Source organism: Leopardus geoffroyi, chromosome E3, assembly GCF_018350155.1.
Source record: "Leopardus geoffroyi isolate Oge1 chromosome E3, O.geoffroyi_Oge1_pat1.0, whole genome shotgun sequence".
In the NCBI taxonomy this organism is placed as follows: Eukaryota; Metazoa; Chordata; class Mammalia; order Carnivora; family Felidae; genus Leopardus; species Leopardus geoffroyi.
The window spans coordinates 25,947,933-25,969,902 of NC_059340.1; the positions used below are offsets into that span (position 1 = coordinate 25,947,933).

General features: G+C 45.6%; 3 protein-coding genes across 8 annotated transcripts in view; 2 read left to right on the forward strand and 1 right to left on the reverse strand.

Moving 5' to 3' along the window:
* The window catches only part of PDILT (protein disulfide isomerase like, testis expressed), a 44,356-nt gene extending 43,265 nt beyond the window's left edge, over window positions 1–1,091 (forward strand). The window contains exon 12 of the mRNA XM_045459854.1: window positions 732–1,091. Coding sequence (XP_045315810.1) covers window positions 732–968 — 237 coding nt within the window. The 3' untranslated portion in view covers window positions 969–1,091. The remainder of the gene's footprint in view (window positions 1–731) is intronic.
* Window positions 1–21,970, reverse strand: part of LOC123588721 (acyl-coenzyme A synthetase ACSM5, mitochondrial) — a 111,956-nt gene that overhangs the window by 70,604 nt on the left and 19,382 nt on the right. The window lies entirely within an intron of this gene.
* UMOD (uromodulin) lies at window positions 6,665–21,300 on the forward strand. Of its 3 annotated transcripts, XM_045459855.1 has the most exons (11): window positions 6,669–6,833; window positions 8,586–8,783; window positions 9,935–10,708; window positions 10,816–10,923; window positions 12,112–12,320; window positions 13,272–13,420; window positions 15,299–15,544; window positions 18,209–18,371; window positions 18,967–19,048; window positions 19,783–19,824; window positions 20,976–21,300. In XM_045459855.1, exons 2-11 carry the CDS (start codon window positions 8,690–8,692, stop codon window positions 21,035–21,037), a joined length of 1,929 nt encoding a protein of 642 aa, XP_045315811.1. In that variant the 5' UTR covers window positions 6,669–6,833; window positions 8,586–8,689; the 3' UTR covers window positions 21,038–21,300. The 3 variants fall into 3 exon arrangements, with proteins under 3 accessions (XP_045315812.1, XP_045315813.1, XP_045315811.1); XM_045459856.1 differs by lacking the exon at window positions 15,299–15,544 and having other exon boundaries at window positions 6,665–6,833; XM_045459857.1 differs by lacking the exons at window positions 18,209–18,371; window positions 18,967–19,048; window positions 19,783–19,824; window positions 20,976–21,300 and adding an exon at window positions 16,111–16,951 and having other exon boundaries at window positions 6,667–6,833.

Below are 21,970 nucleotides of genomic sequence, written 5' to 3' on the forward strand. Positions count from 1 at the left end.
TTCAAGCCCCACATCAGGCTTTGTGCTGACAGCTCAGAGCCTGGAGCCTGCTTTGGATTCTGGGTCTCAGTCTCTCTCTGCCCCTTGCCCACTTGTTATTGTTCTCTCTCTCTCTCTCTCTCTCTCTCCATCAATCAAAAATAAGTAATCATTAAAAATTTTTTTTAAAAAAAGAAAGAAAAGGGGTGCCTGGGTAGCTCAGTCGGTTAAGCACTTGACTTCAGCTCAGGTCATGATCTCACTGCTCGTGAGTTCAAGCCCCGTGTCGGGCTCTGTGCTGAAAGCTCAGAGCCTGGAGCCTGCTTCCAGTTCTGTGTCTCTCTCTGCCCCTCTCCCACTCATGCTCTGTCTCTTTCTCTCAAAAATAAACAAACATTAAAAAAAATTAAAAAAAAAAAAAAAAAAGCAAGCAGGCACCTACTTCTTAGTAGTCCTAGGAAATGTCCTGGATAGGGATTCATGATAGGCCTGGGTCACATGCTCAGCCCTGGAGTTAGAGCTGGGGCAGCCACACGTGTGGCCTTAGAGTGGAGGAAGGAGGTTCCACAAGGGCTTTCTTTCCAGGGGGCAAAACCACAGTTGGACTCTGGCATCTATGAGGATGCTCCAAGTGCCTCTCTCTGGGCATTTCCAGAAAAAGAAGACTTGGTAATTATAATCACAATTACCACATATGTCTTGCCTCTTTATTTCTTTATCCTACTTCTTCCCTCCCTTCTTTTCTTGAATAGCTGTTGTCTACTGAGCAAAGTAAAGTGACAGAAGAGGAGGCATTAGCTGAGGAAAAGGAAGTACCTATTATCAAGAAGGAGTTACGTGACCAGAAGTTGCCTGGGATAGAGAATGTGACAATGCTGGAAGAGCCAGCTGGGCAAAAGGAACCAGCCAAGGAGGAGGAGGAGAAAGTGGCTAAGCCAAAGGGACCTCCAAAAGAAGAGAAGAAACCAAAAGTGAAGGAAGAACTGTAGCTTCTCCAAAGCTAAGAGCCATTTTCCAGGTCCTGGCATCATTTTCTAAGTGGATCTGTTCTAAAAAAAATGATATATCATTGCAGTGGGTGGAGGCTGGATAATTAAAAACTCCTGAAAGTCTTTGGCCCTGTTCTTTTTCGTGGTTGGTGCTGCCTTAGAAAAGCTGTTTGGCCTGGAATTCAGGGTTGCAAGCGAAGCCATAACTGAAACATTTAATGAGTGTTTACAACATGCCCCACAGTCATGTAATTCTCACATTACTTTCATTATCCCCATTTTACAGATGAGAGATCTGAGGCAAAGAGAGGTTAAGCAACTAGTCAGGACCACATAGCCAGAAAGCCCTTGAGATATGATCCCAGGCACTCTCACTCCAGTGACTACATTTAACCACTCTACACACCACCTTCACTAGGTTGGAGTCCCCAGAGTTTGGCTAAAACTTACAAATGAAGTGGACTGATTTGTTTAGGCTGTATTTTAGCACAGTAAGAAAGAGATCCAGCCCCAAACATGTCCCCAGTCTACTATATTTCAGTAAGTGACCCACTATCTTAAGCAGCAAGGCGCTAGGATAATCCTCAAGCCCCTTTGTTTACTACCCTAAAAGTAACTCTACCAACGCATGTGACTCCACCCACTTGCACTGATTCCATCCACTTCTGTCCACTGACACGTGCCACTTATCTCCATGTGACTCCACCCACCTCCCTCCACCTCCACCCACCATTCTCAGCCAAGGAAGTCTCTCCAATGGTGCTTCTATTGCCATTCTGTAGTTCCTTGCCCACCCCTCACCCCTATTCCATAAAGCTGTTGAAATTCTTTTAAAAAGCCATATTCTTGAAAGCTTGCAACACTACCTTGTTTTAACTCTGTAATGGCATCTTTATCCCTTTTAGAATAAGATTGGTCTGCTCACCATGTCTTCCAGGCCTAGAAATTTCTGGCCCCACAGATCTCTTCTGTTCCCTTCTCTCTCTCTGTCATTTTCTAGGCTCCAGTCATACTTCCTGTCTATTCTTGAACAGTTCCAAGTGCTTTGTCTCCTTATGGCTGTTCCTTCTGCCTAAATGCACACATGATGCACTCCCATAGATCTTCATGCAGATGTCTTTTTTATCCTTCAAACCTCAGTTCAAATGCCACCACCTCAAAGGGGCTTCCTAGATACCAACATTTGAAAGCACCTTGTTTTGCTGTGCACTAATATACTGCTTGATTCCCCCACTGTTGGGTAAGTCCCTGGAGAGCAGATATATCTATTCTCTTCCCCACTGTATTCCTAACGCCTAGAATGCTGCTTGGACACAGTAGGTGCTCAGGTAATAAATATCCATGGATCAAATGAAATTTGATTTCAGCCAGCACCCTATCTCTGAGATACATGATTTCACTGTCATCCCAAAAGGGGCAGGTGCTGACACAGTGTTGCCTGGAGACCCAAATTAGATTCTATATTAGTTTCCTATTATTGCTCTGAAAAATTACCACAAATTTAGTGGCTCGAAAAGTACCAACTTACTCTCTTACAGCTCTGGAAGCCAGAAATCAGAAGTTAATTTCACTGAGCCAAAGTTAAGGTGTCATGAGGGTTAGTCCCCTCTGGAAGAATCCCTTGACTTGCCTTTTCTAGCTTCTGGGTGGCTGCCTGAATCCCTTAGCTCATGGGCCTGCCCAGATAACCTCATATCAAAGTCTTAAACTTAATGGTACTGCAAAGTCCCCTTTGCGATGTAAGGTAACATTCACAGATTCTGGGGACTAGGACACAGACATCTTGGGAAGTCATTATTCTGCTGACCACAGACTCATGCTGCTAATTTGTGTTAATCATTTTGGCCAAGTGGCAACAGACCTCCTCTTGAAAAAGGGGGCATATTATTTTACCAACCAAAGTCTCTGCAAGCCATCTAGGCCTTTCTACTTGCCACCTATCATGTGACAGAAAGGCTGTTTATACTTCTTCAGGCTCCTGAACCAGCTCCTATACCTCCTTCTCCCACCCCCAAACCTGGCATGTCCACATCCAGACTAAGCAGGGAACAGCCTGGGGCCCTGGAATTCACCTGAGCCAGACTGCCCCAACAGGAGCAGGTGTTAGTATTCAGGACATGGTGTGAAACTCACCTGCCTCAGCCTTAAGGCTATGTGGCTGCTGGTCAAAGGAGGGGTTCATGGAGGCTGCTAGGAATAAATCACATGCAACAGAGTTCCTAACTGGCCACCAGCCAGAGAATGGATGTGCTACCTGCAAGTCCCCCACGTGTATTTGGGGCCTCATGAAGTGGGGGCTCAGATTGGGATAAGCAGTTATAGGTAAGGCTGGTGGTGACCCTCTCTTGGAAAGGCCTTCCCCCTTGACTCATTTTCTAACCCCTCCCAATACACAGCACTCTCACAAAAATCCTTTGTATTCTGTTTAATCAATTTTTCAAATTTCTTCACACTTTAGCTTCATTACCTGAAAAAAGGACCCAAAACCACCTACCTTTCATTGCTAAGCATGGAATGTTTTTTATCCCCAAGGAGTGCAATGCATCACAGAAGTAAATCTGAATAAGATATGCACTTTAGTATGGATTTAACACAGGCTAGCTGGGTAATCTCAGGGAAGCAACTTAATCTTTCTGACCTACAGTCTTATTGGTAATATGTGTTGTAACAATTATTGTATGACACAATAAACATAAAAGCATTCAGTACAGTGTCTGGCCCAAGAGAGGCACTTAGTAAGTGACAGCTGTCAAGATTATTAAGATCAAGTCTCCTACCCATGCTTAAAAGTTGAGAGAAGAGCATTCCAAGAAAATGGGAACTTCTGATAAATTGAGTAAGGTTTGTTCAAAAACAAGTATTTTTGACTACTCTTCCGGAAGCAAGATAAAGAAAAAAAAAAGTGATTGAATTTGGCAACATGGATGTGTTTGGTGATCTTGATGAGCAAAGTCAATGGAGCTGGCAGATCAGGAAGTCTATCAGTGTGAATTTGAGTGGAAAGTGTGCAGATAAATCTTTTGTGAAGTTTGGCTATGAAAGGTTGGAAAATAGGATGGTGGCTGGAGGGAGTGTGGGGTCAAAGGAAGGTTTCTATAGAAGGGACTAGCAGATGAGAATACTCTCAAGTGACTCCAAGAAGAGGAAGTTACAGGAGGAAGGAGTAAGCGAAGGTGAGGAAAAAAGCTTATCAGTGCAGGAAGAAGGATGCTGCCTCCATCATGACAGGAGAGGAGATGTGGAAGATGAGTCCAGAGACAGGAAGACGGAGAAGATAAGGGAGGCATTGCTTACTGGCTCCCATGAGTACACTGTGATGTCATTAAATGTGTGGGGCTGAGAAAGGGTGGGAATTTTGAAGAAAGAGTGGAAAAACATCCAACTAGAGAAACCCACAGGACGATCCAGCTGCACTGAGTGCAGGTGATGCTTATTGTTTTAAAATGTAGGTTTTATTATTATTCAGGTATTGCAAGGCCAATAGATGAGAAAACAGATGCCATTGAAAACACAGTTTATTATATTCACAGATCCCAACAGGAGGGGGCACACAAGGTCAATCAGGAGGTCAAGGGAGAGGGGGGAAGATGAGCAAGAGCCTTTCTTGTGGTTTCCCTGGGAAGGAAGAGGAGAGGCAGGGTAAGCAGGTTTAGGACTGGCTAGTTTGAAAAAATTTCAGTGGGCCCTGGGAAGTGGGAATTGGGAATCCTGGGAATCATCCCTGGTTGTCTGGTTCTGGCACTGGGGTGATTAGGGCAAGGGAATAGTGGCCCTGAAAGTGAGGGGTCCTGGCAAAGGAGGGTGTGGGGGTGGACTCTGGGTGATTGGTTTGCATATGAAAAGCAGATCTCAGGCCAGCCCATTGCTATCTGTAGGAATTAGTTAGCTTGGGAGGGGCAGTCCCTCCATGGTCAGCAAAGCCCCAAGATGTAAAAGCATCAGAGAAACTAGAAAAATAGGACTTATGAATAGTCTCCAACACAAAGGTCCCGCCCGTGGCCTTTGCCCAGACAACTCCAGGAGCCACCCAGAGCCTCCATTTTAATCTTTTGGATATCTTTTAGATCTTTTAGATAATCTTTTAGATAATCTTAAAGATACCTGGATGTGGGTTTAGACAGGGCCTCATTTGCACCAACCAGAAATGATATTCCCAATCCAAAATGGAGAAAAAGATTATTTTCTTCTTAAGCAATAGGAGGAAAAAAAAAAAAAAAAAGGAAAGGACACAAACAAACTGCCAGTTTAGAAAAGAATAAATAACCAACAAATGAAGAGACAACGACTTCTCCTTTCATTGAAGAATTGCAAAAGTAAATAATGAGATTTCTCACTTATTTTTTTGACAAAGATAGAAGAAAGTGTACAATGTTCAGGGTTGGTACTATGGTGGGACCATAAAATAATTTTTAAAAATCTCTCTGGGGTGCTGTTTGGGAAGAAGTATCAAAATTCGTAAAACTGCACCACTTCTTTGACCCAGAAATTTCACTCCTACAAAATTATCCTGTGGAGATGAGTGCACAGTGCTGATGGTTACCCTGCCACTAAATGAGACAGGATGAAAAAGATCCTGAAAAAGTACATGCAGTGGGTCACTGTTCATTTCCTACTCAGCCCAAGTTCACACATATTCAATTTTTCTCAGTGGGACTGACTCTTAAGACTGAACTGTCATCTACATGGGCCTGGGTCAGTAGTCATGGAGTCGAGCCCGGGCTCTCCCTTTTCCTACCCCTGTGACTGTCCATCAGCAAAGCAGCATTGGCAGTGACTTCCGCGGGTAGAATTGTTACTACATGTCTGTCCTTACATCTTCTCCTCTAATCACCATAACTACTCTAGGAGATGGGCACTTCCCCTTTACAGACAATAAAAATGACCTCAGAAAGATTAAGAAATGAGCCCTCTGGCACACTATAAATGGCTGATGAAGAGCCAGAACAACTGACTCAAAAGTCAGTATACCCAGTCATGAAGTTATCCACCTCCCAAGGGGCCTGTCCTCATTGGAACTCAGAATCTTTGTTTCACAGAGTGGGTCTGGTGCAGTGATGTCTGAATTATCTTCTGGCTCTGACCTTCAAGTATTTTCAGCTCCTCTCCTGCCATGCCTAGACCATCGAAGAGCTTGCTGAGCCCGTGAGGATGGAGTGTGCTTCTAAAGGGTGCCTTCTCCAGGGTAGGGAACCCAAATGGCCACAGGTACATGTCCTAATGGGGACAATAAACACCCCTTTTTTAGGTCTCCTGGGTCACTCAGTAGGTTGGGCATTTGACTCTTGATTTTGGTTCAGGTCATGAACCCAGGGTCGTGGGAACCAGCCCCATGTCGGGCTCTTGCTGAGCATGGAACCTGCTTAGGATTTTCTCTCCCCAACCATCCACTCTCTGTCTTGCCTCCTCTCTCAAATAAAACAAAAACAAAAACAAAAACACCTCTTTTCTTCCCAGGACAGCCTGGCTTGGGATACTGGCCTCTGCTTGGCTCCTTGAGTCCACCTTGTCCTTCTCATTGAGCAAGAAAAAGCCTAGTGCCTTGGCACTGCTTTTGCAGTTAATTTCTAACTCAGGAATCTCTTTATGTCAAAAGGTGCAAAAACAGAGGCCTTGTATTTGCAGGCACAAGTTTGACCCCCAATGTCAATCATTTGGGGTGTCTACATATTAGGAAAAAGAACAACAACCTGGCAACCTAGGAAAGGAAAACACTGTGCCCAAAGGGGAAAATATTCCACCCTCAAGAAAACAATCTCAAGAAACAGAACCAGAGGATAATTGGAGGAAAGACTGCCAGCCAGGGGTAGATGTATATATAGGAGGCACATACTTGTAAACAGATTAATTCTACCTTTCTGGCTTCAGGTAAGGCTATCTACAGCTCTCTCTTCTTCTAGCCACTTCTTCCCACCTAGCTGTCTTCTAATTCCCATTCTGCTTGGGAGAAGGGGGAAGAAAATCAAGAGACTGGACACTAGGGTCAGACCTAGAGTGAGTCCTTCCTCTGTTGATAATTGGCTTCATTATCTCTGGTTGGCCAGTCTCCCTCTCTTTGAGGCTGTGCTCTGTGCTTTTCTAATAACAATGACTACTATTTCTTCACTCATTCAATGCATGTTAGTTAAGTGTCTACTATGTACCAGGCACTGGGAATATAGCAGTGAACAATAGCATTGGCTCTGTGCTAGGTCCTGCTTTGAATATATCATCTTAGTTAATACCCATGACAATATGCAGTCAGTTATTACCCACCACAGTGTTTTCAAAGTATAGATCACAACCCATTAGTGGATCATGAAATAATTTGTGGATTATATCCAAAATCTTCTTTTAACTAAATACTATAGACAATGTCAACAAGCAATGTACACAGTAACGATAAGAATTTTTTTTATAAAACTTCTAGTGTGTGTGTGTGTGTGTGTGTGTGTGTGTGTGTGTGTGTGTGCAGGCACATACACAAGCAACTGCACCAATTTAACTTTTTTTTTAACATTTTTTAAAATATATTTTTGTGAGACAGAGAGAGACAGAGCGTGAGCAGGGGAGGGACAGAGAGAGAAGGAGACACAGAATCTGAAGCAGGATCCAGGCTCTAAGCTGTCAGCACAGAGCCTGACACGGGGATCAAACTCATAAATCGTGAGATCATGACCTGAGCTGAAGTCAGATGCTTAACTGACTGAGCCACCCAGGCGCCCCAACAACTGTACCAATTTATGGCAAAAAATATTTTCTTTATAGCAGATCCTAGTCATAAAGGCACAAGTTCTTTGATCACAGGGACTTCAGACTAAGCCTGGCACATCACAGGCACTCAGTTTGTGGAAGCAATGACCCATATTTCATAGATGAGAAAACTAATTCTTCCCGAAATGAAATACCTTGCCGAAAGTCACACTGTTAGTGATTGGTAAAACAGGGATTTGGATCCCTGTTACAGGCTCCAAGTCCCGCACATTTAACCACCATGCTACCCTACTTTGCTGCTGGAAAAATTAGGGTAGTATTAGTAGTACCCACCTAGGATTATTTCACCAATTGAGTGAAATAATAAGTGACTGCTCTGGAAACATTAAAATCCATTGTGAGGGTTAATCGCCTCTCAAGTTTCTTATCTCAAGCTATTTCTTTGTGATATGTGAGTTGCTTGAAGTCAGGGATCTTGCCTATCCTGTTCATTGTTTTCTTTGGTGTGTAGCTCCCTGTTTGGCACAAGGTAGCTACTCAATAAATGTTTGTTGAATAAATAAATGGATCTGGGCAAGCTGAAAGTTTCCCAGCAGGGATCAGCAGTTGGCCGTTAAAACCCAAAACTGCCTCCTATGATGGTGAGTCCAGAACATTCTACCCAATCTTGCTGCTTCCTGTTCCAAATGAGACTCAGTTCTTCCAGATGCACTGAGACTTGGGGAGCAGAGGATGGCATGTGGGTGGGAGTAAGGGTGGGGTCACAGATGAGAAAACCACCAAAGCAAGGGCCACAGCACTGCACACTTTTTGTGGTTCATATAAATGGCATCTTCTGGAGCTGTGCAGTGCACAACCAAAGCACTCCTCCCAACTGTGGGGAGGGGAGTTAGATCATGCGTTTATCCCATCCATCTCTGTTCACAGGACTCCAGACATCACAGACTGGGAGGAAAACCCAGGGGGTCAACCTGTCCTTGTCTTTGGGCAGGTCTTCCCCAGATCAGAAGTAGCTGTGAAGAGCAGAAGGAATGGGGCGGCTTTCTTCTCTGACCCTGATGCGGATGGTAGTGGTGGTAACCTCTTGGGTCATAACAGCTGTCACCATTGAGACCTCAGAAGCAAGTAAGTGTGTGTGTGTGTGTGTGTGTGTGTGTGTGTGTGTGTGTAGGGAACAATGCCACTATTAGCAGAGGAGGTCATGCTCTCTCTCCTGTCATGCTTGGAATTTGATTTATTCTAAATACATTTTGATACTTTAATGTATATAGGACTCAGATGGAAATTTTGCTAAAATGCAGGCTCTGATTCAGTGGGTCCTGGGTAGGGCCTGAAATTCTGCGTTTCTGACAAGCTCTCAGGTGATGCTAATGCTGTGGTTCTTAGATCGCAAGAGTCTAGAATACCACTAAGGTCCCCTGCCACTTTACTGGAAAGTCGGGAACATACTTAACCACACAGGAGGTTTAAAACACCTAAGTGGCTCCCAAATACCTCCCCTTGCATTCTTAAGAGGTCTTTCCATTGGGTCTTACATCACCCTCATGTAGCTTTCAGCTTCTCCATGGAAAAGGGAGCTGGGCACCTCCCATGAGCTGGAGTACTCGGGGGCACAGTAAATGCCATTTCAGTGTCCTGGTTAAGAGCATATACTTTGTGGTCCTGCCACCTGGGTTTGTGTCCTGGCTTTTACCAACAGAGCACATGGCTTAAATCCTCTGAACCTCAGTTTGCTCATCTTTAAAATAAGGGTAAACACAGAAGCAATCCCCTAGGGGCCATTGGGGAAGATTCAATGAGATAATGAGTAAAAAGCACACATCCCAATTTAAGTGCTTAATAAACAACAGCTCATTATCTTTATGGCTTTTATTGTCATGGAGGATGTCACACAAAGTGTGACTGCCCCTGTCAGGGAGAGTTGGGGAAGTCTTCAGGGAAGAGGCAGGGAAGATCTGAGCAAAAGGCATTAAATGTTCAAAAGTGGGGAAGGGGTGACAGGGTCACCTAAATCCTACCAAAGTGTCAAGAACTCTGTATTATTCCTCTGGATGTAGAAACATGGATATTTTAAAAGAAGACACAGTTTGAAAGCAATGCTTAACACAGAAGAATGCACAGTGCAATCGTAAGGGGAGTTTTGTTTATTTGTTTTGGAGGGAGTCCTCCAGGGACCAAGTCTAAAGAACATGGTACCCAAAGGGATATAGGAGGACTCTCTTGGTGACCACTGGTCCAGCTGTCCCTACTCTGAGGCTGGGCTCTTCTGTCCGCAGGAAGCTGCTCTGAATGTCACAGCAATGCCACCTGCATGGAGGATGGAGTTGCCACAACCTGCTCCTGCCAGGTGGGTTTCACCGGCGACGGCCTTATGTGCGTGGACCTGGATGAATGTGCCATTTCTGGGGCACACAACTGCTCCGAGGACAGCATCTGTGTGAACATGCTGGGCTCCTACTTGTGCACCTGCCCTGACGGCTTCCGCCTGATGCCTGGGCTGGGTTGCACCGACGTGGACGAGTGTGCTGAGCCGGGACTCAGCCACTGCCACGCCCTGGCCACCTGCGTCAACCACAAAGGCAACTACTCATGCGTGTGCCCCGCTGGCTACTGGGGTGATGGTTGGCACTGTGAGTGTTCCCCAGGCTCCTGCGGGCCAGGACTGGACTGCGTGCCTGAGGGCGACACGCTTGTGTGTGTGGACCCATGCCAGGTGCACCACATCCTGGATGAGTACTGGCGCAGCTCTGAGTACGGGGCAGGCTACGCCTGTGACTCAGGCCTGAGCGGCTGGTACCGCTTTGTGGGGCAGGGCGGCGTGCGCCTGGCCGAGACCTGCGTGCCGGTCCTGAGCTGCAATACGGCTGCGCCCATGTGGCTCAACGGCACGCACCCGTCCAGTGATGAGGGCATCGTGAGCCGCACGACCTGCGCCCACTGGAGGGGCCACTGCTGCCTGTGGGACGCACCTGTGCAAGTGAAGGCCTGTGCCGGCTACTACGTCTACAACCTGAGCGCGCCCCCCGAGTGCTATCTGGCCTACTGCACAGGTGAGTGGGCGTCTTCCCCCCACCCCCACCTCCACTCCAGGCCTGGGTGGGCACCACAGGAGCCTGGGGAGCATCCCTGCTGACTGTCTGTGTCCGTGACTCTGCAGACCCACGCTCTGTGTTGGGGACGTGTGAGGAGTGCAGTATAGACGAGGACTGCAAAACGGATGATGGCACATGGAGCTGCCAGTGCAAACAGGACTTCAACATCACTGGTGAGGCCAGTGGGAGGAGGCAAGGTGTTGAGAAATGTCAGCAACTGGGGGAGGGACATAGTCCTGTGTGATACATATCATCCAATTTGAGTGAAAAGAATATCTATTAAAACCAGCAGAAGCTCTCTAGGCTCCTGGTCTCATTTTAGTTGGCCCCAAAGCTCCCAGAGCTTGAGGGACTTCCTTATCCCCACCTTCTTTCTGAGGCTCCCACACCACAGCAGGACAGGGGAAGCTGCTACCTGTTGGCCAAAGACTACCTAAGCCAAAGTTCTGCAGCCCAAGAACACAGGACTGGTGACCAGCCTGCGGTTTCTTCCACTGACCCCTGGAAGACCCATAGCAGGGCTCTGGCCATCTCTGAGCCTCAGATTCCCCATATGTACAATGATTGAAGCAGGAAAGTATCTCCCAAACTTCAGTCATGATTTTAGTCACATCCAAGTTCCAATTTTACAATTTTTCTTTATGCAAGTACTAGCTTATACTGGGATTTTTATTAGTAACTTGTTTTTCTTTAAATTGATTGAATCCTTCTTCTTTGAAATAAACTTGGGACATTGATGGTCACTACTGCATCTATCTGTGGCAAGTAACACCTTTGATAGAAGGTAACAGTAAAAATGAATACAAGAAAAGAAAATTATTAAATTCTAGCAGCTGTGTAATACTTCACTTTTAAAGTAAAAAAAAAAAAAAAAATCCAGCTAGATGTTATTTTGTTCCCCAAACACTTAGCCTGATATCTGCATTCTGTTGTTTTGAAAGGGAAATTAGTAAGTGCAGAGCATTAAAAACATTAGTAACTAGTGAGGACTATATCTTTGATATAGAAAGGATGGAAAGATACTATAATTAATGTGTTGTTTTGTTTTGTCTTACTGAGATTCAATGTATTTAATGCTGGGGGGTGAATGGATCAAAAATGTTTTCATTTGTATACAATCCACATAGAGGGTTAACAAGGGGATGATGGATGGCCACTTGAATCCACCCAGTGATACTCAGAGTCCAATCTTGTGTCTCAGTCCCTCTGATAGGGAAGACCACAGCAAGAACAGACAGAGGCTAATATGAGTGCCCTCCAGGTGGTGGATAGCCCAACCAACTGGGCCCAGGGCCTGGAGATGTGGTGGACCCCGAATTGTGGTCACTGGCTTCCAATCCCACCTTCCCTGCCTATTTCAGATCTCTCCCACCTGGAGCGCAGGCTGGAGTGTGGGGCCAATGACATCAAGGTGTCCCTGAGCAAGTGCCAGCTGAAGAGCCTGGGCTTTGAGAAAGTTTTCATGTACCTGCGTGACAGCCAGTGCTCAGGCTTCATTGAGAGGGGAGACCGGGACTGGATATCTGTGGTGACCCCAGCCAGGGATGGCCCCTGTGGGACAGTGATGACGGTATGTGGTCAGTGTGGGACAGGGTGAGAGCACTGCCTGGTTCAAGCCCTAGCTTTATCATTTCCCAGTTGTATGAGCCTGGCTGTGCCTCAGTTTCCTCAACTATAAAATGGGATAATAGTACCTACTTCATAGGATTTTTAAGAGGATTAAATGAGTTATTGTATGTGAAGTGATTAGGACAGTGACTGGCACAGTGTAAGTGCTTAATAAATGTTAGCTTCAAATAAAGAGAATGATCCTGATGACAGTTCCCCATTTTACAGATGGGAACAGAAGGGCCTATACAGGAAAGTAATTCTTCTCAGCCAGTAGGTATTGGCACTGGGCTCAGAAGCAGGTCTGTCTATCTTGGGTGATCCTGGGAGGCAAGGTCTGCATCACTGGTGTCTAGAGAACCAGGACTTCACCTACAGAAACTTCCTCAAAAGGGACCCAGAGGTCAATGTTTGAGTGAACACTGCTTCCCCAACTCCCTCATCCCCCGGAAAGAAAAGGAAAGAAGACAAAAGAAAGGAAGAAGGAAGTTTTCATTTGCTGCATGTAGCATTTAAAATTCCAGCATTAACAATGAGTCAGGACATGGTTTTTAGTCTTTTTAGTGTATGAGAGAGGAAACATGGCCTAAGTGGAAGAGCCCAGGCTCTTAGATCCCACGTCTTGTGGGCAAGTTACTCAGAGTTAGTCAGTTTCTATGAAGCCCCATCTCCTCATCATGAGGCAGGAGATAGTAGAGCTTAGGGTCATTGAAGGGGCCAATACAGTGATGCCAGAGGAACATTTCGCTCAGGACCTAGCACGTGATGCATGCTCATAGATGGCTGCTGTTGTTATAACTTTTGATTATGACAGCTGGGAGGACAGCTCACAGGTAGCTAGAGAAACCCATTTGGTTTTGAGTCCTACTCAGATTCTCATGCCCCTTTCTCCCACTCCCACCCTCCAACACAGAGGAATGAAACCCATGCCACGTACAGCAACACCCTCTACCTGGCAGATGAGATCATCATCCGTGACCTCAACATCAAAATCAACTTTGCGTGCTCCTACCCCCTGGACATGAAAGTCAGCTTGAAGACCTCCCTGCAGCCAATGGTCAGGTGTGGCCAGAGAGGGTCCCCGGTGTCCCTGGCTGGCTCCACCCCACGACCCCTTAACCACCAGGTCCTCAGTTTCCCTGTCAACTGCCAGCCATAAGGAGCTGGGTGGGGGTACTGGGAGCAAGCATTCCCAATGGAATACAGCCCAACTGGGAATACTGGAGCCCAGATTCAAATCCAGGCTCTGTCACATACTAACAAGATGGCTTTGGAAATTGATAGCCCCACCCTGGGTGATGGTCTTCAGTGAAATGGACTTAGCAGTACTTTATTAGAAGCACAATAGTGCTTTGCACATGTAAATCAAATATTAGGGCCTCTAGCTTATCAGAGGGGCAGGGTGGTTGGACCAGACGGAAGGAGGGAGGGCTCCTGGTCCAGACCTGCTATTTATATGATATATAAATCATATGCCATATTTGAATCTCTGTTTCCTTCCTTCTCTGTAAAAAGAAGGAGTTGACTAAAGAGGGATTTAAAATTATGCCTCTTGGGGTTTCAGGGTCTTTAAGGAAGTGCCTTTGGGGATGCCTACAAGGTGAACCAGAGACGTTCCACCTATAATGGGTGCCACATGTGGTTTTATTATTTAAAAAAATAATAAAAGGATCCTGTTGCCAAATAAAACTGAAAATCTCTGAGTAGGATGACTCACAAGCCAATGATGCTGATGTTGGAAAAATTACAGTTGTAATTAGAACAAGCATTTATCAAGAGCTGACTAAATGTCAGGCATTGTGCTAACAGCTCTACAGGAAATCTCAGTGAAATCTTAGAGCACCTTTAGAGGTATAGGTATTACTATTATTATTATTCCCATTATACAGATGTGGAAATTGAGGCTCAGAGAAGGTTGAGGAACTCGTCCAAAAGTAGAGTTTAGTAAGTGACAGAGCTGGGATTCAAACCCAGGCCATCAGGCCCAGAGTCCCCACTCTACCATGGCCTTAATTATGAATCTCACCCATGGTTACATGCTCTTTGGGCCAACCAGACTTGGCGAAGGGCACTAGGCACTGATGAGGGTGCCTGGCTTACTTGGGGGAAGAAGGTTGCTCATTGTCTGCCTTTGGATGGGTCATCATCTGGTCAAGCAGTTCACTGAAGCAACGTGGTGGCCATGTCTCAGCCTGACAGACTTCAGGGAGCAAAACATCTGTGTGCAGATGTGTCTCTGCTTTGAGCTGGGAATCTTGCCTTACTCCAAATCTGAGTCCAAGCCAACAACCCACTTCTCACTTATAACATGGACTTCTGCATTACTGCGCTTTTATCATACACCTTGTTTCTAGGTATCAGTCTTACAATGTCCTTTATTGGCTCATCCTGTGAAGTCTACATCAGTGCAGCTATTTCCAGTGTGGTTTATTTGTAACCACAAATAAATTTACAAATTTACAAATTTACAAAACCCCTGTCTTCTGCTGTAGGTAGAACCATAACTCTGACTTAGGCCTGTAGGACTCATAGTCTCCCTTTCAACGGTTCCAGGTTGAGACCAAAGAAGAAATGTAGGTGACTCCCTTGAGAATTTGTTTATTGCACTTCTTAAAGGCAAGGGCTACCATGTGAGGGAGGTAGACATGTGATCTATGGATCAGCAGCAACAGCAACACGTGGGAGCTTGTTAAAAATGTAGAACCTTAAGCCCGACCCAAACCTACCAAACCAGAACCTACATTTCAACAAGATCCTCAGGTGACCCATGTCTGCTCATTGCAGTTTGCAACCATTGCAGTGGTGGTAGGTTCCAGTCCTACTGCTGGATAAAAATGCAGAGAGCTACCAGGGACTGCCCAGGACTGCAGACCAGAAAGGGTGGGCCATGTGTTGCTGTTCTCAGATCTGGTTTTCTCACCAGCCCCTCTCTCCCTGTAGCACCCTAAACATCAGCGTGGGTGGGACAGGCATGTTCACCGTGCGGATGGCACTCTTCCAGAGCCCTGCCTACACACAGCCCTACCAAGGCTCCTCCGTGACCCTGGCCACAGAGGCCTTTCTTTACGTGGGCACCATGCTGGATGGGGGTGACTTGTCCCGGTTTGCACTGCTGATGACCAACTGCTATGCCACACCCAGCGGCAATGCCACAGACCCCTTGAGGTACTTCATCATCCAGGACAGGTGAGGCTCCTGGATGGAATTCCAGGGAAGAACGGGGCAATCTCTGGAATGGGATTTGGGGAAAAGTACATCTTTATATTTGTTCATCTCTAGCTGAAAATCTAACATTACCATCCACTATGAACATAGGCAACAAATCATGAAAGTATTAGCAGGACATTTGTACATGTTAATACTTTCCAGTAACTAGAATATTACAGTTTCTACTAGAAATTATTTAATGTATTATCAGTGTGTATTTATATATAATAGATATGTAAAAGGGCACCTGGATGGCTCAGTCGGTTAAGCATCCTGACTAGCTCAGATCATGATCTCACAGTTTGTGAGTTTGAGCCCCACGTCGGGCTCTGTGCTGACAGCTCAGAGCCGGGAGCCTGCTTTGGATTCTGTGTCTCCCTTTCTCTCTGCCCCTCTCCCACTCACATTCTGTTTCTCAAAAATAAATAAAAAATAAACGTTAAAAAATTGTTATAATAGATATGTAAATATATAATATATATATCAAATGTTTGAATATTTTGAGAACTACACTTCAATTTAACTGGTTTCCTTTATAATCTTAGGTACTTTATGTGTTTAAAACATTATTTTTGAGGAGGGATGCATGGGCTTTACCAGAAGGCTGGAGGTGTCCAGGACTCAAGAAAAGGTTAAGAAACCTGACTGAAAGGTGCACCCACCCAAGGCAGGAGGCAAGCAAGCAGGACTTGGCTGGGAGGAGTGCACTGGAGACAGTTAATCAAGGGCCAGTTGTAAAAGGGAGGACACAGAAGTGCTGCTTTTTACTCCAGAGGCATTGGAGAACCATGGGCCACACTGTGAGAAAGTAATTCACACTGTCATTCAAAATGGAACAGATGTTTCTGGAAGCTTACTGTGTACCAGGCTCTGTGGATAACACAGTGCATAGAACAGACAAACCTCTATGCCCTCATACAGCTGATATTCCAAGGGGTAGGGGGAGACCAATAATTAACCAAGATGAAATCCGTAGCATGTCAGTGGTAATGGAGCTACAGGAAAAACCCAAAGCAGGAAAAGGGGAGAGGCATTTGCAATTTTAGTAGCATAGTCAGGAAGACAGTGACCTATTCCTGATTCAGTTCTTAGAATGTGTCTAATTACATCAAGGGAAAAGTCTCAGTTGGGTGCTCATCTGACATTTACACTTCTCTGTTATTTGCTAATCCCCTTTGCAGCAGAAAGAAAGCAGAAGTCTGTTTTAGGGCCTTTAGCTGTGACAGTAGCTAACTAAAATTTAATAGCACTGTTTTACTTTGTATTTATCTGTAAATGGTCATGTTTTGCTTATGGCAAGCGATACTGGTTTGCCATTTGTGGTCAGGATCTGAAGATTCTTCTGAAAAAATTGATGTATTCCAATAAAAATTTACATGTATTTGATGAAAATAGTAAGTAGATAATAATACAGATGTTGGGAAACACAGGAAAACATACATGAAGGTGGTTTCTTGGTAAGGCAAAAAAAAATTGGGAAAGGGTTGGCATGATCTTGATTGGGCCATCATGGAGACTTGGGTTCACATCTTGGCTTTGCTGTTTCTTTGTCCAGAGACACAAGCCATCTCATCTGTCTGACTATTCATGTTCTCATATATGAAATGAGCATATGTGCAGTTGAACATGTACACTGTGGAAAGCTTGGAAAGTTTTGAAAAAGCAGCAGGAAGAAATGCTGGATGTGCCTTTGTTTTTCTGTCTGGGCATGTGTGGGAGATGGATTGGGGACCACCAGTCTGAGAGAGATGTCAAACATCTCAGGATGTGTAAGGAGGAGCCGGCTGGGGAGACAGTAAGAGGGGCTGGATGCCCTGCTCAGGTTGTGTGCATGGGTCTTTCAGGCAGTGGGTCCCCTTAACCTCAGGGCCTTTATTTTGCCAAGTGGAGTGTGCACTTTTGCAATCAGATCTGAATTGTAGGGGACACAAAGCAAAGAGGTCCCTTCTCAGTTCTTCCTCTGTGCAATCAGCATTCAGCCCCTCTCGTAAATCAATTCTGAGCAAATCATGTAAAATAGCAGAGAAGATGCCCAATTTGTCTGCCCATGTGTCCTGATCCAGCCCAGCACATACATGAGTCATTGCATGTGCAGTTTTGAGTTTAGGTGCCATTGTGTACATTTACAGATGGGCACACACACATACACACACACTCCCATTTGGTCATTGCCCCTCAGGACTTGGAAGTTGCCCACTGTTATAGTTAGAACCACCTACATAAAAGATAGCAAAGGAATGGTAGTTAAGGATCCTGAATGTCATTTCCTAGGAAACCAAGCTGACTTCATTACATAGTTTCAACTCTGTGCTGACCACAGTTTTACTTCACTATCATATATATGTAGCATCTACTATGTGTCATATACTATAGTGAGCACTTTGAAAAGTTAACTGGCTTAATTTTCACAGCTATCTTATGAAATGGGTTACAAATAGTACTCCCTGTATACACGGGGAGACTGGGGCACAGAGAGATTAAATTGCTCAAGGACACACAGCAAATAATAGGGGGAGGAGTGAGAGTTGAACCCAGAAGTTTGGCCATAATTGCTTCTCGGCCTTTTGGCTAAGATCAAGTGCAGGAAGTTTGGCCATAGAGTGCTTGTTTAACCAACCATGTTTTATGACTTAAATCTCCCAGATGTCCACGCACTAAGGACTCAACCATCCAGGTGGTGGAGAATGGGGAGTCCCCTCAGGGCCGATTTTCTGTCCAGATGTTCCGTTTTGCTGGGAACTACGACCTGGTCTATCTGCACTGTGAAGTCTATCTGTGCGACACTGTTAATGAAAAATGCAAACCTGTGAGTTGCCTTTTCCTCCCTCAGGCTGCTTGCCATGACCTCTCCCTCACCCATCTCCAATAACCAAAGACATCTGGCCACAAGGTCTAAAAGAAAATAAACATTTTGGCTGTGTTTCTCTTTTAGTCCAGGAATAGAATGAGCAGTAAGACGGGGTGGGCGTGTCCAGGTAAGAGACCTAAGCTGTTGGAAATCAGGCGAGATCAGTGCATTGCAACTGGCTGGTAAATGCTCTGGCTTATCTGCAGGCTTGTGTTCTGATAACAGAAGCTGACATTTTAAAGTACCAGGTGCACCTTATCTGTGTTAATTTTTTAATTCTTTGCAGTAACTAAAGGGGAGGAATTTTATTAGTTCCTTATATGAGCCACTCAGAGAACTTTGGTAACTTGCTTAAGATCATATACCTAACAAATGGTAGAGGTGGGGCATGAGCCCAGGTATGCAGATTTCCTGACAACCCCTGCTTTGATCATCCTCAAGCCCCAGACTGAGGCAGGAGGATGCCCTTGTGAGGAGTGCAGCCCATTCCCCACGGCAGGACCACATTCAGTCTCCCTCATGGAAGGGTTTCTTTGTTGCCCTCTTCCTGCAGACCTGCTCTGAGACCAGATTCCGCAGTGGGGGCATCATAGACCAAACCCATGTCCTGAACCTGGGTCCCATCACACGGAAAAGTAAGAAAGATACTCCCTCCTCCCATGCTCCTGGTGGGGAATATTCTCTGGAGATGAGGAGGAATGACAGAAGTCAACATGTGGATCTTACTATGTTCAGAACTGGAGCAAGTCAATTCTGTGGGGGCAAGGTGGACTATAAGCTGCCTTCCTTTTACCAGTTCCAAGTCATGTGTTCTTTCTGTTGCACAAATTTGTTCTTCTGCCTCCTGTGTACTAGGCCCTATACTAGTGGTTGGGGATCCTGTGGTGAGCAAAAGCAGACACAGATCTGGTTCACATGGAACTTAGAGACCACTGGAGCAGACATTATTCAACTGAGGAGGGATTAACTAAGAGGGGTCAGGGAAAAGGGGTGAGGGGAAGGGAATCTCAGGGTACAGAGGGTACAGCATGGGCAAAGGGCCTGTAGTGGGACGTAGCCCAGCCTGCTAGAGGAACTGAGAAAAGGCTGGGCAGACTGGAAAGAAGAGGATGCTGGTATAGGATAAGCTGATGTAGTGGGGTCCAGACCATGTGGGGACTTACAGTTGTTGCTAAGTTTTGGGGCCTTTCTCCTGAAAGTAGTGGGGAACCCCCGAAAGGTCAAAAGCAGGGAAATGACATGATCAGGCCCGGGTTTTAAAAAGACTACTCTGGCTGCAAGGAGAAGAGCAAATTGAAGAGCTTTCTCTCAGGATTTTTGCCAACTGCATGCCTTCTCCTCACACTGATCCTTCTCTTTCCATCTACAGATGTCCAGGCCGTAGTCTCAAGGGCTGCTTCCAGCAGCCTGGGTAAGTTCAGGTCCCCTTTTCAGGGGACATCCACGAGAACCTTCCTCTGGGGCTTTTATCTATAAGCCCAGGATGTGCTGGAGCACCTGGCCTGGTTGGCCTGAGCTCTGAAGAGGTGACTGCACCTGTGGAAATGCCTGGTCCTGGGGATGTACATATGCACATATATGTATGCTGTCCCCCACTAGTGCACATGTGCACACAGACACAGGCATGCATAGACAGGCACCCCAGAATGTACATCACCCAGACATGTTTGCACACACACAGACACACACACACCGGGTCACATGCATATATTCATATGTGTACACACAGATGCACAGACAGCTAGAGTTGCATGCATGCATATTTGCAGGTACAGACACACACACAGTTAAACAAACTTATACCTAGTAGACATGCACACACTAGATCTGCATCCTGGGCACTTCCTGAAGCTTTGTGATTTATCTGTAACACTATTTTCAGGATTCACTCAGCAGGTAACAAATATATGTTCAGTGCTACTACATGCCAAAGACAATGCTTAGTTCCAGGATGAACACAATAGACAAACAAGAAACCCTGTTTCTCTGCTTCTCTGATGACAAAGGCCAGGGACAGGTGGCATTTTATGGCCTTTGACTGACTTGTCTGAAAATATGGATGAAAAGTGAATTAATGTAACTGTTGCCCTTCTTGGCTCCTGGTATCTAGATCTGAAGGAGTTGTTACACCAACCTAGTGTTTTACCTGACCTAGTCCAACCCTGTACCAGTGACCTTGGAGCTGGAGATCTAAGGTGTTCCTAAGAGGCTTCTCCTCTGTGAATATCTCAAGGTTACAAAGGATGCTTGAGTAGGTTGGGCCCTGCACATCAGTGTCCTTTTGAGGGGCTACCAATGCCCTTCCTAATGCCAGAGGAAAGACCGTCTTCTTCAATCTGGTCCACCTGAGAGGGCACCTTTCTCTATTTTTCTACTCTGAGTGGCACCTTTCTCTAATTGGATTTCAGAGCAGATCAAGAGAAAGAAGTTTCCTTTTTCTAACTGATCAGCCCAGAGAGGGTATCCTTTCCTAACTGGTCAGTCTAGAGGAGGCACCTAATGTTAGTTTTGCACAAAAACACATCTGTGTTAGCAGCAGCCCTATAATTGCTTTCTTTGCAGGGTTCCTGAAGGTCTGGCTGCCTCTGCTTCTGTTGGCCTCCTTGACCCTGATGTCTCAGTGATAGGCAGCTGGAAACCCTGTGCTCTGCAGCTCTCACTTCCTGATGGCTGTAGGTGATGCAGTTTAGTGCTCCAGCCACAGAAAAGGGAGCTCACACTTCAATCAACCTGCTCCTCTTGCCCCGCCTTTGATCCTTGCTATTGCAAAACGGCCTGTATCTTTAAATTCTGCCATCTCTCAAAATGGGACTTGTGATGTGTCTGCACATAAGGTCCCATGTCTCCTTAAAAAGTGTGGCAAAATAATAATAATTTTAAAAGCTCAGTCTTTGAAGTCATTCATTCATTATTTTTCATTGAGCATCTACTATATGTAGGAACTGATCATAGTGCCAAGGATCATGTGGTAAAAAAACCCAGGACTCATGGAGTTCACACCCTGGTTGGAGAGACTGGGTTTAACTGGTTCTGCTGTGTAATCTTAGACAAAATACATGATCTGACTGAGCTTCACCCATCCATCCATCCATCCATCCATTTATTCAAGAAATATTTGCTGAGCATCTCCTCTGTGCCAGGCACTTCTGGGGATACAGAAGTGAGCAAGTAAAACACAATCCCTCCATTCTTGGAGTTTACAGTCTGGCAAGAAACGGAGTGAACCTAAAAGGTGATTACAAGTGTGGCAGGCATGGTAGAAATGGAAGGTATAACTGGGGGCTAGTGCTGCTGTATAATGGGACCAATAATGATGCCCTCACAGGGTCTATTCAGCTTTGCAAAAACATTTATGTGAGCACCCAGTACGTGCCAGGTACCATGATGGGAGCTGGGGAAAGACCAGTGAATAGGATAGATGCAGTCCCTGTGTTCAGGAGTCTCACAATCTTTAGAGGTGATGCACTGACACAGCCTACAGACTTCCTTCCTTCACTGCACTTGTCCCTCTCCATCTAGAAGATGTAGGCCTGTTTACACAGCCACAGCAGCAGCAG

Coding starts and splice junctions, on each gene's coding strand:
- UMOD (XM_045459855.1), top strand. CDS start 8,690: ATGGGGCGGCTTTCTTCTCTGACCCTGATGCGGATGGTAGTGGTGGTA. Junction 12,321..13,271: donor CCTGTGGGACAGTGATGACG/GTATGTGGTCAG, acceptor CCTCCAACACAG/AGGAATGAAACCCATGCCAC. Junction 19,825..20,975: donor GGCTGCTTCCAGCAGCCTGG/GTAAGTTCAGGT, acceptor CTTTCTTTGCAG/GGTTCCTGAAGGTCTGGCTG.